The following is a 16,659-nucleotide window of genomic DNA, read 5'->3' as shown; positions in this document are numbered from 1 at the left end:
AATTAACTAAGTAGTGTCATGGCACATGTGACATGGGAGGTTTTTACACTGACTTGATCGTAGTGCTTAAGAGAGGGTATGGTTCCCGATGGTCTCGATTAATCCTTATATGCCCGGAGATGACGTGTAATGGGAACGAGAAGGGGGCATATTTTTAGTCTTACGGCCGCATCCTCCCCTCACTCGTCTAGCTAACGATCCCATCTTAACGACGCAACTTGCGAGCGCTTCATTTGCATATCCGGCCCCTTTTACCTTACGACCGTGCAGCCGCAACGACCGACTCTGAATGAGGTCCTTAGTCCATGTCTTTAGCAGGTTGGGAATACCTAAGGAGATCCTAACTGACCAAGGTACCCCGTTTATGTAAAAAATCATGAAGGAGTTATGCCGCCTGTTTAAAATTGACCAATTAAGAACCTCTGTGTACCATCCCCAGACCGATGGGTTAGTGGAGAGGTTTAATAAAACTTTAAAACACATGCTAAGGAAAGTTGTGGACAAAGATATATGTGTGTGTGTGTGTGTGTATGTGTATGTATATATATATATACATACACCAGTACGGGTGGCACTCCCATGTACTATAGCAAACATGTGGGTGCCTTCCAGAGAAGCTCCACTCCAGTGGGCTCCAATATACAAACGGACCGGCGGCACTCTCTCAAAAGATCACACAGTGTGATCTTTTGAGAGAGTGCTGCAGGTCCGTTTGTATATATATATATATATATATATATATACGCATACATTTGTAAACCAAATTCCCAGCACTCACTTTATACAAGTTCCTTAATTGCGCTGGTGCCTTCCTAGGAAATAGCAACTCCAACATACAGCAAGAAAGAATGGCGATGTCAGAATAAATGAGCATATTTCTGAAGTTGCTGACTGCCGCCATTCCTTCTCGCTCTGTGTGTGTGTGTGTGTGTATATATATATATAATATATATATGTGTGTGTGTGTGCGTGTGCATATACAGTATGTGTGTGTTCCACTAACCCAACCATGAGTTAGATAGAGGGGATACAGTCATTTTACCAACGGACGGGATGCCAGCTGTGGAAATCCCCACCCGGGACTAAACATAGGCGTCGAAATTCCGACGCCAGTTTAGATAACGACACTGGAGTCCCAACAGCCGCCAACCTGATCGTAGGTATACCGGGGAGCCTTAGTTGTTAGCCGCATAGACTGCCCGGCAGAATGAGTGACAGGAGATGCCATTTGCGGGTGGTGACGGGCTGGCCCCTAGTAACGGGGGAGTGGAGATGCGAACACAGGCGTGCTTGAGTATCTTAACGCCTTTTCAGAGGCATGCATAATTAAAAGGAAGCGTCATTGTACACGTCACTTTGTAGTATTCACTCGCAGTGTTTGCGGAAGGGTATGATCAACCACAAGCGCTGCGATCGCATCCGATGTTACTGATGGTTGTATACACTTCCTGTATAAGACGTGTGCGCAAGTGAGTGTCTTAAGACAGGCTGGTAGGTGTCTGCATACACAATGAGATCGCACGCTAAGACATAGTGGGCATGCTAATGCCTTGCCATGCGATCGCCTGCCTTACAGAATTTGCATACGCATCTAGCGAGCGAACGCATCTAGCGAGCGGGTCTGAATCAGGTCCAAAGACTGAAGGCAAAGTATGTCTTCCTCTTTTCTTACTCTGCCTGTATCATTCTTTCTTGCCTTCTGTAAAATATGTGGTAGCCTTCCACCTGCCTGCACAAGCCTCTCTTCCTGTCCGTGTATGCACCAGTCTCTCTTACTATCCATGTCTGTCCCAGCCTCTCTGCCTATCCCTGCCTTCCCCAACTCTTTGCCAGTCTCCGTCTGTGCCAGCCTCTCTGCTCTGTCCCTTTCTGCAACAGAGTCTCTCATTCGTCTGTGAACTGGCTCCTCTCTGATTTCCCTGTCTATGCTAATCACTCTCCCTACCCGTTCCAACATCTCTGCTCTTCCCCTCCCAGCCTGACTGCACCAGCCCCCTTAGTGTCCCTGTCTGCCTCTTTTCCCTACCCTGTATTTGCCAGCCTCTTTACTTCCAGTGTCTATGCCGACTTCCCTTCCCTTTCCCTATTTGTGCCTGTCTCTCTCCTTCTACTGTCTGCACCAGTCCTTCTGCCTCCCCTGTCAACCTCTCTCTTAGGGCCATATTCAATTTGAGGCGAAAAGTCCATTTATCGGCAATATTTTATCTCTGATGACGTAATATTTGCCTATTTCACTTATCCCCATTTTCAGTTTCAAAGACTTTTAAGTCTTTGTTAAAAACAGGGATAAGTTTTCACCATTTTATACATGGCGAAAAAAAGTGCAGAATTGGGGTTTAGTGGTGCAGGCTTCAAAAAAATAGCCTGCAGTTTTTGTAAAAAAAGACTTAAAGTAAAGTATTCTGTGTAAAGTATTAAAGTATTCTGTGTAAAAAAAAAAAATAATTCTTTGAACACCCCCAAAAAGGTACTTAAATTTTTTGGGAAAAAAAAATATTGGTGGACAAACTTCTAAACTAGTTAAATCGATCCTGGGGGGGGGGCCCCATTTGTATGCGGCAGGTGTTTTCTAGAATGCGGCTTGTAGCGGCAGGTGCATTTTTGAAGATTTTTTTTAAATCATTTTAGGGACTTAAAAATATGCTTGCACCCATTTTCATGTACCCCAAATTTGATGGCCATAGTTATTTCCCCCCCCCAAAAAAAGATAAATGCTATTCTTCACCCTTTCTTCACAGGCGCATTTATGCACCTGCCGCAGCTATTTAAAAACCCTGACTACCTTCAGCAGGCCAAATCAGGGGTACCCATAGTGATCCCCCATGTCAGGACATCTTTAGGGGGGGCCAGGATGATTTCCCGAAAATTCCCAGGACTTTTCGATACTTATCTTTCTGCCGGGTCCCGTTTTCACCGGATCCTAATTGAATACTGGAATAAAGCGGGTACGCGCCGATACTTTATCCCAGAAAAAACGGCGATGATGGCGAAAAGTCCGACCTCTGACTTTTCGCCTCAAATTGAATATGGCCCTAAGCTTCTCAGCCTTTTTCCTAAATACTTCCCATCTTCACTGCCCTTCCCCTGTCTGTGCTAGTCCATCTGTCTCTGTCTCTCTCTAGTGTGTCTCTGGGCCTGATTCAGAGCCACTCGCTCGCGCTGTGCGTTCGCAAGCGGCCCGATGTTCGGCATACACGCATGCGCACGCTTCATTCTGCGCGTGCACGAGCTACACACTGCAATCGCAACCCTCTCGCTCGCCCAGCAAAGGCAGCCCAGGGTAATGAGTTACAGGAGAGGCCGTTTGTGGGTGGTAACAGGGGCAGGACACTAATAATGGGGGGTTGGAGATGCGAACGCAGGCGTGCCTGAGTGTTTCAACGCCGTTTTAGAGGCGTGCATAATTAACAGGCAGCATCATAGTACACGTCACTTGCTATTTGTTTACACTGATTTCCTCGCATTGCTTGCGGTAGGGTAAAGCAACCTCATGCACTGCGTTAGCATCCGATGGTGCTCGATGTACCAATGTTTTATGACACTTCCTGGAGATGACGTGTGCTGATGGGTGGCTCTGCCTGTGCAATTGGGCGTACGCTCAGACAAAGTGGCCGCTCGCAACTAGTGAACATACGCAGATAGCGAGCGGGTCTGAATCAGGCCATCTGTCCCTTCCTTGCATCTGTGTACTTCTGTCTCCTCTTTACGTGTCTGTTTCTTTCTTTCCCCTATCTGTGTCTGTCTCTAAGTTTTCCTACTTTGTCGGTCTCTATTTTTTGTATGTGCACCTCTGTCTTTCTTTCTCGCCTTACACCTCGGTTTCCCTTTACCCGTGTCTGCTCATGTCTGCCTGTCTTCCAGTCAATGGGTACTGCGTTCTGAACCAATTTACCACGCTCTGAATAGCTTAGCTTTTTCTAGCCTGGCTCCAATATGGAATGAATATATACGTTTCATTTATAATTGTTTTTAAGGCATATTAATGTTGCAATATTTTTTTATGTACTCATGCTCACTGAACAATTTAGGCGATATCTGATGTGAATTGCATGTGTTTTTTTTATATATTGTTGATATCAAAACTTTTTTATTAAATAATGTAACTGTAATCATTCTTGGAACCATCTGTTGATTACAGATTTATAGCACTGTTTATTATTTTTCAATAGTCTTAAGGATTTTCTGTTCCCTCCCCAGCATCTTCCATGCTCCTCCCCTGGCAGTTATTGTGGTGACCACGCACGTGAAGTATAAGAAAAGCGATATAGATAGCTGTCACTTTACTGCACGATGACGCAATTCAGCACGAATCATGTCATCCCCCCCATTTTTTGCTCGCTAAGTGGGTGCGGGCACAGGGGCGGGGGTTGGCGACCATTCCAGGAGACTTGCCTTCTCTTGCGGGGGGCCGGGAGTGGCACACAATTTTGGGAGGCTCCCGGTTGTCCCAGGAGAGTACGCAAGTATGTCTTAAGCCAGAGGTCTTCAACCTGTGGCCCACGGGCTCCATTTTCCCGGAGGTCCGCTCTCTCACCGAACCAGTGGCTACCGGAGGCTGGAGCTCACTCCTGAGCTCTGGGTACCGGCTCCCCCATAATTCAGAGGAGCAGCCAGGCATACCAGACAGCAGCGGACGCAGGAGCGGGGTTTAAGGTAAGTATTAGGGTTTTTTTGTGTGTGTAAGCGGCTTCACTAAAGGGGCACTACTACTAGGGGGCATTACTATTTGGGGCACTACTACAGGGGGCACTGCATAAGGGTCACCACTCCTGGGGGCACCACTACTGGGGGCATTGCATAAAGGGCATTACTACTGTGGGCACTGCATAAGGGGTACCACTACTGTGGGCTCTGCATAAGGGCACTACTGGGCACTGGAGAAGGGGCACCACTACTGGGGGCATTGCATAAGGGGCACCACCACAGTGGGCATTGCATAAGGGGCACCACTACTGGGGGCATTGCATAAGGGGCACCACCACAGTGGGCATTGCATAAGGGGCACTACTGCTGTGGGCACTGCATAAGGGGCACTACTGCTGTGGGCATTATGTGAAAGGGGCACTACTGCTGTGGGCATTGTATAAGGGGCACTACTACTGTGGGCATTATGTGTATTAGGGGCACTACTACTGTGGGCATCGTGTAAAAGGGGCTGTGTGTCATACATGAATAAGGGACACTGGGCCTGATTCAGAGCCGGACGCTATTTGCGCTCGCTCGTTCAGAAAAAGGGGCCGGCTATTTAAATTGAGCGCTCGCTCTTTGCGGACTGTTGACGCCTCTATGAGCGAGCGAACGAAACATGCGCTCACTTTTTTGTAAAGACGCCCCCTGGCCGCTCGCATCCTACGTCATCTTCACTATTTATTAGATTAATCGAGTACATCGAAAGGCGTCTGAACTGCTCGCAGTGCTTGTGGTAGGATTTTCCTACCGCAATCATGCGAACAGTTCAGGCTAAGAGACAACCAAGTGACGTGGCCGATGACGCGGCTTTGTTAATTATGCAAACCCTTAAAACGCCCGTTTTGACCGTTTGGCACGCCTGCGTTCGGATCTCCACACCCCGTTTTCAAGCACCTTCCCCTGTTACCACCCACAAACGCCTCATCCTGTCACTCAAATTAGCAGGCACTCGCTATTTTGCGAGCGCTCGATTTCCGACCGCACTGACTGGTTGGCGCATGCGCATTACGACCCATACGCATGCGCAGATGTGCGAACATCGCTCGGAGCGAACGAGCGGCCGCTTACGAGCGGCTCTGAATCAGGCCCTCTGTTATGTGGTGTAATGTGAATCGGGTGAATAAAGATTGTGCTGCTGTGTGGCGTATAGCTTAGTGGCCCTCCGACTACGTTCAGTTTTTGATATATAGTTCAATTTTTAATGTGGCCCACAGTGTCTTAAAAGTTGAAGATCCCTGTCTTAAGCATTAACCCAGCTCCTTCCTCCTTTATATCAGATTTGTTGTCTTAGCTTGTAACACTTTTCTGACATTAAAGGTCTGATGTATGTTATTACAGATAGGTGTCTACTTTCTTTGATTACATTTTTTTATCTATACTTATAATAAAGTTGTAATGGTTGTGTCTGTACATAGAATTTTTTTTCTGAGAAATGTACTCATTGGGACTGTGTATGAACTATGGAGACAATTTTTTTTTTCCAGAATTTTTGCTTGTTTGTCTGACTGTTCGTTCCAGCATCACGCAAAAACTACGGGATGAATTTGGATTGCGTTTTCATTATTGTATAGCTTAGTCACCTAGCAAGAACCTGAGGTATGTATTATCTCAATGTGACATCAGCGAAAGGAGCAATAAAGGATAAAAACAGACGCTTGACACTTGGCACGTGCAGGCTCCTCAAGCCAAATATGACTAGTGTATATAAATATCATTTTTTGGGGGGGACAAATATACTGTTAGGGACTGTTTATGAACTATGGAGACAAAAATTTGGAGTTTGCACAGGCTCCTCAAGTCAAAAATGACTTTATATATATATATAAATATAAATAGATATTGCACACAGTTAACTCTGACACTGTTTAAACTCGCCCAATGTAATAAAATCTGAGAACAGGCAAACCCGCATGTTTTTAGACTAATAAAACTCATGAGTTAAACTCTTGTCCAGATGTTTTCCCATTTTGAAGATAAAACTTGACCAATATGACAGCTCACATGTCCTAAACTCTCACCCTATTACATTTGGCCCTATATGTCTTTAAATTGGCAGGTGCCAAATTCCTAACTTTGGTCACATTTCAGCAACAAAATGATACAAGCAAGGAAAGAATCAAAACACTATTTAATTCAAATATACAAAAATGGACATAATCTGAGGTACATTATAAAAGAAATCCCTTACATACATTAAATTAGACCAGGGAGCATTTTCCTCCATTCCCAGAAATCAGAAGGACCTGTAACTCTCTTTATAAGGTAGCATTGCTGTGGATCTCTCTGCAGTTGCACTATAATGTGTATGCACATGTATACCAGAGGTTATGGTACCCAGGTACTGTTGTACACCACCTCTCTCTGTACCCATGAGAGACATATGTAGTGCAGACATGGTGAAACTTCACAACTACATGTACACATACTAAAATTAATACAAACATCCCCTTCACACATATACAATATAACATGCATACAGAGGCACAGAGCAGACACTGGCATTGCTTCATTCCCATTTTGTGCTTATGTATGGATGCTATGGTGTTATTATAGTGACACTGCCAGATTAGCTGTCGCACATATCACAATTTACCCTATCACACCAGTGTAAATTTTGTGCCTTCCTATTCAGCCCATTTAATAATACTTTCTAATTGGTCTGTGTATTGGTTTCCTTTATGTCCACCCCTGGTCCCATCCCCAGTGCACACACTATTACATTATGACATCATGGCTACAGTGCACGCCATGCTAACTGCCCCTTCATACAATGACAGAAATGTCACGTGTAACAAAATAACAAAACATGGGAAGAAATGAACGCATTGATTTGTAAACTGAATATGTGCTATTGCTCTCCTGCAGATATCTATACAAACTGCTCATATTAAATATTAAAATATTTTCCTGAATGTCCTTCAAAGCTGTTGCAACAGTGACTCTATGTACTATTAAGGCTAAATAATAAACCCTTGATCCAAATAAGCCAGTAGTAGGTTTGCACATTTCAAAACAAGAGAGAAAAAAACAACACAGTAAACACATAAAATAATCTCTAATCCCCCAAGATTCCCTCCCAGTTTTGAACAAAGTGACCGTCTGAGAGCATCGCCATTTATAGTGCTTTCGTTGCTGTGGTATAAAATATTCATCGCTGTAGTATTCGTACATACTGCACATACAGTAAAGTATAATACTATTCGTTTTTTCAGCAATGATGTGGCCCCAAAGATATGCATCTAAAATATAAAAAAAACATTTGACTTGTTTATTGGGTAACTTTTTCCTTAGAATGGTGATTTTTCTGTTTACATACTTAGATTGTCACTTTTGTCATTTTTTTTTTTAAGTTTTATTATGCTCTTCTACTCAGTTAAGTGCATCATCATATTCCTTTTAGTTTAGGCAGTAGTTCTTTGATGATTATTGTTGGCCAAGATATGTTGTCCTTGGCAATGGCAAGCAACACTTGAATGACAACTTGTCCTTGGCCAAGGACTGTTTGCAACTATTAGTAATGTAAATCGGAGCATGGTAAAAAAAAAAAGAGATCTTTAGAGTCACCATTGGGTACCTGCTATTTAAAACAATGTTGCAGGAGCACGTTCCAGCTCTGCCTTACCTCCTCCAATCCCAGAGTTCATGGCTTAGAGCACTATTTATAAACTGCATTCATTGTGAACTGTTAACAGTGCAGATACTCAGAATATCCCTATTTGAACACAGGTGAGGTCATTGGCACTTGTATTAGGAATGACAGGGTAGGGAGTGGGACTGATGCAAAGTTGATTGGAAAACAGGTGTCAATGAAAAGAATAAAACATTTTCCCCTTATGTGCAGAGCTGTACACATATCAAGGTGTGTCCATATCGGCAGCATATATCATCACCCTCATCAGCTTGTATTTGCTCCTGTCCTCTAGCAGGGGCAAAAGATACACCTCCTAATATTATCTATGTATGTTTCTTCAGGTCTTCATGGATCGCATTGGTGTAAACACACTCTTAAGCTGGCCACACACTAGAACAACTTACATCCAACCAGCCAACTTGTTGATTGGTTGGAATGAAAATCTGGTAAGGAATGGGAGTAAATGATGGTCAGAAATTTACTCCTAAATGCCAGAAAACAGATGAAAATGGTCGTCAGACAAGTTTGTTAAAGGTTTGATTTAAACTATTTGTTTATACAACAGTTTTGGTCCATTTTTCAGCGTCTGGGAGCAAGTTGCTGATTGTATTCCTTACCAGATTTTCATTCCAACCAATCTACTAGTTGGCTGGTTGGACAGATAATCTTTAGATGTGTGGCCAGCTTTACTCTAGTCAGCCGATGCCTAACCGCCCCTTCCTGCCCCCATTCCACTTCTCCAGTCGTAAGGCGCACGCGCATATGTGTGCGTTCGCTTTGTGAGCATGCGTAGAGCGAGTTCACACAAGTTACGCTGTGAAAACTGGTGTAAAACTCACTTTGCATCAGCCTAGAATTGCTGAGGAGTGAGCAGCTAACACTGGCTTACAGACATAGGGAGATCATTAACACAATGTTGTGATTGTGTTACTGCAGTAATAATAAAACACTTATAGGATCTGTGTTTCTGACTTGGCCAGTTAAGAAATTCCTTTTATATTCAGGGCAGGGACTTTGTGGACAAGGGCAGGGGAGATACTTTCCTGGTTTATCTTATAAACTGCCCTCACCTGCCATTTCACTTTCCAAATGAGTCTATGGGTTATCATAAATATTACATTAGCAATGTGTACTAGTAATTCACATTCACTAGTTAATATTCTTATGTGAAGGTAATACTAAGTGAGACTATGGTCTGCTACTTTTTGCCTGTTGCTTTCAATTGTAATAACACTGGGCTACATGATGTGATTAGTACCCAATACATTGGTCATTTAATTCAGCCCAGTATATTGTAGTGGGAAATGAAAGCAGACCTTTAGATAAAATAGCACCCCTGATGGAACATATGTAATAATCGGCTTATTACATTGCTGAGCAGGGACAATCAAACTATTATTTTTAGCCTGCTCCAATTACATGTACATAAAACCACACAGATGTATTTTCTTATGTGTTTGTCACTCTAGTGGCATAACTACAGATGTAGTTTGTAGACTGTACAACACATTTTCTGTGATTAATTGACTATACTAGTATTTTATAATAGTTTAATAAGCTAGTAGGTGGAAGCTGGTCACTTTTAACATGCAATCATCACCTAATATATTTTTTATTTTTTTTTTATTTTTTAAACAAAGTCTATTGCTCTTTATAAAAGGATAAGAAGTCAAAGAGATGAAACATAAGGTCAAGTCCCTGCTTCATACTAGTCTATGAACAGCTTTTACTAATTACTGGAATTACAATTTAGAGATTATTTTTCATCCAAACTCAGAGGCAGCCATGCTCGTCTCCTCTCTCCTCCAATCATCAGTGTTTGAAACTTTGACAGTCACGGTGTTACTGGCACAGGAGTACCTCTCATTTTATTGCCAATCTATGCCATCAGTGAAATCAAACATTGTTGTAATATTAAATGTGTGCAACCAGTTCAGGTATCTCTGAACATCACTACTGCTGTGGTTTGGTGTTTTAAGGCATCTCGACCAATGATCCGGAATATAAGTGGAGAATCTAAATGAGATATGAAGAGATACGGGAAGGCTTTGACTCGAGAGGATGTGTAGTGAATGTAGAATCACAGGAGACATCTAGCCAGGCCTGCAGAAGAAAAGACATGGGACAGTGTTAGTGACATTAATATGTCTAACTATATTATTGTTCACATGATACTGTAGTTCACCATCATGGAGTTGGTTTACTATACAAATTAGAAATGTGATATCTCATAGTGATTAACTATGTGAAAGACATACGATAACATCACAAGTGACAAGGTACGTGGCAGACATAAGTATTGTGACCCACTTGTACAGTGGCTGCAACTGTAGGTGTGAGGTCTTCATGGGAGCCTGATATCCATAGGAATCATAGGAGCCAATGAAATCAACTGCAGAATGAAAGAATAAGAGGGTGATTAATAAACATTTATTACTAATTACCATATTTTTCCTTTTTAAATTTTGTAGGATGGCCTTCAATATTAGCATGAATTTCAGCTGCACTACCACTGTTACATTTTACTAACCTCTCCTACCTAGCCACCCAGGGGCAGACCTTACTGCTATATTGGATAGGGTCAGTTATTGTTCTCATAGCTTAGACAAAAACAGGGCTATGTTAGGTTGTTCCCAGGGTGTGTTACTTGAGCTCCGATCTCTAAACAGTTCAGTGTACTTCCTGGTCACATGACACATCCAAAGTGCACATCAGTGCTCAAGGCACGCCCCCCATACTCAGGCATGCCTTTATTAGCTCTCTTTCTGTGCAGTTTATTGGCCGTGGTGTGGCCCCGCTTATAAATATCTTTGCATTATTCTAATTATTTTTGTAAGCTCTGCCTATCCTGACTGCACATCCCTGTCTGATAGGTCCTCCAGCTAACAGCCCTTTCCACAGCTATTTTAAAGTGGTGAACAGAATGATTTTCCAATTCTGTATTACAGTACTTGAGGAGTCTTGGAAAAAATGGCTGTGTGGAGCAGACCCTGGGGCTCTGGCTAGTGGAAAGAGGAGGTTAATAAATATAACATGTAGGTGGTAGTACAGCTTTAATAACAATCCTAAAATGTTATGCTATAAATGTTACATGGTAAAAGTGAACTAATATAAAACTAGGTACTAGCAGCCTTTAAAAAGTTTCAGGAGCAAACGAGAATTAAAGATACTGGGGAAAAGCTTTAATATTTAGTATTGTTTCTTCTGTTTATTGTGCCCAATGTAAATAATAATGCCTACACAATTTGCTACACTGGGCCAAACTACACAAAAAGGCTACTAAGGGGTATATTTATTAATTATTGGGTTTTAGACTCTTAAATGATAATAGCTTATCATGGTAATAAAAAATTATGTATTGCCCGAATGTGTTAAAACATGTATCCAAGGACAGAGGCTCGGAGAGGAGACCCTCCCTGCAATGTGTAAAAGTAAAGTGATGGCTAATATGCATGTGTGGTCATCAGTCCACACATGTGCGCACGGCCATTGACAAGGAGGGAATTGTGCAGAAAGCAGTCCATAGGCTACAATGGTGTTAGCTAATGACAGGACCGTCAAAAGCTGAATTGGGCCCGAGTACTGAGGGTGTGGCCAAATCTGGGAAGCCAATGTCACCCTCAGCAGCTGAACCGAGCCTCTGCCGGGCCCCTCCAATAAGCCTGTTTGCCCTCCTCTCTCTGCGCCCCTGACTAGCAGGACCAAACTCAGGAAGCCCCCAGAGAACCCTATGGAGCTGTTTGTGCAATTAAAAATGGGGTATTTTCGGGGGATATTACGCAAATGTGCATGTTTTACAGAGCGCATATAAATATGCACTAAGAGACACACCATGACAACCATGTGTGCAATTTCAGACTCTAGTACAATGCTGGGGGCACGGCTGTGCCTCTTTGCAAGCCCCCTACAATTAAAACACTGCATTGTCACATGCATCATTGGCAGATGTGTGGAGAAACCAGACCCGATTACTTTGTTCCTGCCCTCTCCACTTTCTTTCAGCAGCCCTGGTCAAAGAGGAACTTTTTACCATACTTCCCAACTGTCTAAATTCCGGCAGGACAATCTCACCTTCTAGATCTGGACTGCATTGTCGCAACTGGCAGGGCCATTAGGGACAATGCAGACATTCATGGCATTCATCTGGAGATGGCATACACAGTATTCAACTGCAAGGGAGGTGTCGGAAGCCCTGGGCAGGCCCCTGTGACACATGACCACACCCCTGTGACAAGTACCACTACCCATTCTAGTGCATACCATTCTCCCGCTACAGCCACTACATATGTTCGGATGTATGTTTCTATACAGCAAACAATCTAGTTAGGGTGAGCATATTTTTAATATTGCACAGTGCTTTACCCACATGTAGCAAAATTGTGGTCTGGAAATATTTACACCATATACAAATGGTTTTTCAGCAGCTGATGCAACAGAAATAACATAAAGGGTGGTCCGTAAGTGTGGAAACAACCTTATAAATAGGAAATGAGTACGGCATTATTAATCCAGTGTCTACACATATGATATTGGAGTGGAGGAAAACTTTTTAGTGTATGTCACCAGTATGGCGGCCATCTTGAAGTCAATCATCTTATATTCAACTTTAACTTTTTAATTGGGAAGGTAGTCATGGGACATATCAAACAGATGCAGAATTTCATGAGAAAAACAATGGTGTTATTTGTTTTAATGTATCTTTATTCATTCTCGAATTTTAACCGAGTTTTCATTTGCAGGTAGTGATATTAATGACAATGGGCTCTATTTACTACAATCCGCATTGCAGATTGTAGTGTGATATTACTGACTGAATTCGCATTGCGAATTCAGGCAATATCACAGTGATTTACTACAAATCCTTTGCAGGGACAGAACTTGCGATAAAGCTCTGTCCCTGTGAATCCCCTCTGGAGCCTTATCACTGTATTTTCGCAAAATTTACAGTGAATCAGTGTGTGGTCTGTTTAGACCACACAGCTGATCACTGGGGCCGGCTCCGGGCTCTGCTCTGTCCATTATAGCGGAGCAGTAGTCCGGTAACCGGGGGAGACCCTGGATAATGCCACCTCCAGGTGGCATTATTATCACAGGGCTTTCCCCGGTATTTTTTCACATTTTATTTTTAGTAACTTTGGTCAGATCACATTTCCCGTTACAATTATGGGAAATGCGATCTGATTACTAAAAATAAGTAATGCTTAGGGGTTGGAGTAGAATTTTACTAATTCTACTCTAATTGCCCTTTAGTAACTGTAGGTGATACTAAAATAATGTGAAAAGGGCGTGAAAACACCCTTTTTCACTTTATTTTAGTAAAAATAATGTTAATAAATAGAGCCCAATGGCACTAATACAAACAATGTGTTGATATCTAGTGAACGAAGCACACATGCTATTGCAGATTATTTCAACCAACGTTACCCAATGTAGACATTGGATTACTATTTCCTTATTCATTTCCTTTTCCACACTTATGGACTACCCTGTATTTCTATAATAATTTATTTTGTGTTGTGCTGTTGGTTGCAAAGGCTGCTTGCAGCTACTAAATAGCTATGAGGCGATTCAGTGTTGCACACAAGTTGGCTGCAATTGCACTCACACTGCATATATGGAGCTAAATGCGCATATTCCCTTTTATACAAAGTTACATGCCTGCACCATCCCTATGAATCCACTTGTTCAAATAGCCGCCATCATTATAAAGATGCACTTGCACCAGCCCTATACCTGGTACTAGAGATCTATATCAAATCAGACAGATCTTTGCGTACACACAGCTGCATGACTTGAAATTCTGCTTACACATCCAGGCAGGGGCGTCTTTAGAGAGGAGGAGGCCCGTGTGCATCACCCGTCATGGGCCCCCTCCTCTCACTCCGGTGGCCAGCAGCCGACTGACGCGGTGTGCCCAGGGTCTATTGCGCGTGCGCAGATTGCCGGGGAAATGGCGTGGCCGCCATTTTCCAGGAGACCATCACAGCGCATGCGCAAAACGCCAGAAAAATGGCCGTGACGGCCATTTTCCGGCATTTGAACAACACTGGGAGACCCAACACAGGACTTCGGAGAGGTAAGTATTACAAAGCATGGGTGCTGCAAGGTGTGAGGTGCGGGCCTCCCTGGACCCGGGAGCCCATTTGCACCGCACACCCTGCACCCATTATAGATACGGCCCTGCATCCAGGACACTCCCTCAACTTAGGCTACATGTAAACAAGTGGCAGCTACTTACATGTCTGTTGGGGGGGGTTCTGTAATTGTGCACATGCGTAGGATCGCAATCCCGTGCATTCGTACAAATTAGTAAACTAGTCAACTTCTAGGGACTGCTTCGGGTACAGCCCATAGAAGCTGGTTAGGGCTGCAATAATAGTAGGGGAGTGGTAGGGGAGTGACTTCTCATGAGAAGTGTGCTCTGCTATCGCAGTCTGCACTGGCAGTCCCAGAGGGAGAAAACACATCCCCCTGTGACTGCCTGTTCAGCTGTGATTAGCAGAGCGAGCTTCCAATGGGAAGCCACTGCTAGACAGTCCCTGCGGGTAGCAGATTTTACTGGGAGGGCTGCAGCTCCTAGGTAAAATCTGCCACTGATGCGAACACCCTCTTATCCTCATTCAGCCACAAGTAGAGTTGTGATTAAGATGCATACAACTATGAATCGCCCATAAATGCATGCACTTTGCCCCTCCTCTGTCTCCTGCGGCCGGCTAGTGCAGCGGTGGACCGGTAGTCTCTGGGCACTAGAGTGTGCCCAGAGTCTACGGCGCATGCGCAAAACGCTGGGAAAATAGCTGCGGTGGCCGTTTTGCAGACGATTTTGACAGCGCTGATGTCAGACTCCAACGGAGGAGTAGTATTAAAAATATGGCTGCAGGATGTGCGGTATGGACCAAGGGGCCCGTGTGTCCCGCACTCCCTGCACCCATTATAGAAACACCCCTGTGTGATGCCCATTCATTACAATAGGACAGCATTTAGTAAAGAAAAGGTTCTGGAGGAAAGAAAATGCAACAGATAAAGCTCTAACTGTGAAATAGGCTTCTATTCATTAATGTCCTATTCTATGCATAGGGCATTAATGGAATTTCATATGTGAATAGAAATTATAGTGGTTGTTATAGGGATTTCTATGACAACTGGGAACATACCATGAACAATTCTCCAAAACATACAAGCCCTGTATTTAATATACAGTGCTACCAAAAAGAAACCACTAATGTAGTAAATGGCAACAAGGAAATATATTTATTAACACTCATTCACCATAATTGTCTCCTGACCCATTTTGCAGCCAGAACAGCTGCCTCAATATCAGAGTAACATGGTCAAACAGTACTGATTCCTTAATACCCCTTTTACACCAAAGTCCCGGGTCTGACCCGGGATTTGGAACACGTTTCCAACGCGGGACAGACCCCCTTTTACACTGTGGCACCGACCTAGGCTATGCCCGGGTTGCACCGTTCACACCGGAGCCGGGTCAGCACTGACTCGGCTCTCCGGCGCAGGTGAGCATCGCTTCTTACCCTCCCTCCCCCTCCGCGACCCCCTTACCTTAGTCCGATGCAATACGGAGGCACGGTGGGCGCGTGGGGTGCGCTGCTCCATTCCGGCAGTGGATGCTAGGAGATGATGTCATCTCCAAGCGCCACTGGAGCTGGCCAATCAGGCGGCATGCAGCGCGGCCATGGTTATCGTGACCTGGGTCGCACCGTTTACACTGCAGGGTGACACAGGAATGACCCGTGCTCAACCCTGCAATCCAGCCGGGTCTGATCCCTGGTTACACCGACAAAAATTCCGGGTTAATGTGGCTGCACATGTATGTGGCCAAAGAGGAGATTCAGCTCTTCAAATCTCATGCTGTGACTGGATCATCTGGGAGCCTGTTAGTCATAAGGTGACTCCACACAGTATATGTATTACCTAAAATGATCCGAATGATCTTGATCTATTTCTGGTGCTAGTTTTTCTTATCACTCATATGAGTGACATATTACAGAATATGACTAGATTAAGGGATCTATGTAGTAAGCCTTGAAGAGAGATAAAGTGGATGGAGATTAAGTACCAACGAATCCGCTCCTAACGGTCACTTTACAGGTTTGAAAAATGACAGTTAGGAGCTGAATGGTTGGTACTTTATCTCCGTCCACTTTATCTCTCTCCAAGACTTAGTACATAGATCCCACCGCCTGTATGTGGTTTGCTTAATGTTCTCTCTACTTACGTCAGTACACGCATGTAGTTGTTATAGAAATGTACTGGTAATGAGAAGCTACTGCTCCACACAAACTAGCCACTAAGAGGCTGATTCTGAGCCAGGCATATCT

The 16,659-nt window shown here is 43.8% G+C and overlaps 1 protein-coding gene across 2 annotated transcripts in view; it reads right to left on the bottom strand.

The window, feature by feature from the left end:
* Nucleotides 1-6,844: 6,844 nt before the first annotated feature.
* The window catches only part of NKAIN1 (sodium/potassium transporting ATPase interacting 1), a 58,217-nt gene continuing 48,402 nt past the window's right edge, over nucleotides 6,845-16,659 (bottom strand). The window contains exons 6-7 of one of the 2 annotated variants that reach the window (XM_088459994.1): nucleotides 10,631-10,712; nucleotides 6,845-10,423 (exon numbers count right to left, since the gene is read on the bottom strand). In XM_088459994.1, coding sequence (XP_088316120.1) covers nucleotides 10,414-10,423; nucleotides 10,631-10,712 — 92 coding nt within the window. In that variant the 3' untranslated portion in view covers nucleotides 6,845-10,413. Of the gene's footprint in view, nucleotides 10,424-10,629; nucleotides 10,713-16,659 lie in introns of those variants that run through there. The other variant, XM_088459995.1, reaches the window with a different exon arrangement.

Source organism: Taudactylus pleione, unplaced genomic scaffold (assembly GCF_031769625.1).
Source record: "Taudactylus pleione unplaced genomic scaffold, aTauple2 ptg000959l, whole genome shotgun sequence".
Lineage (NCBI taxonomy): Eukaryota > Metazoa > Chordata > Amphibia > Anura > Myobatrachidae > Taudactylus > Taudactylus pleione.
Note: the sequence above shows the minus strand (reverse complement) of the source record. Positions and strands in the feature narration are given on the sequence as shown.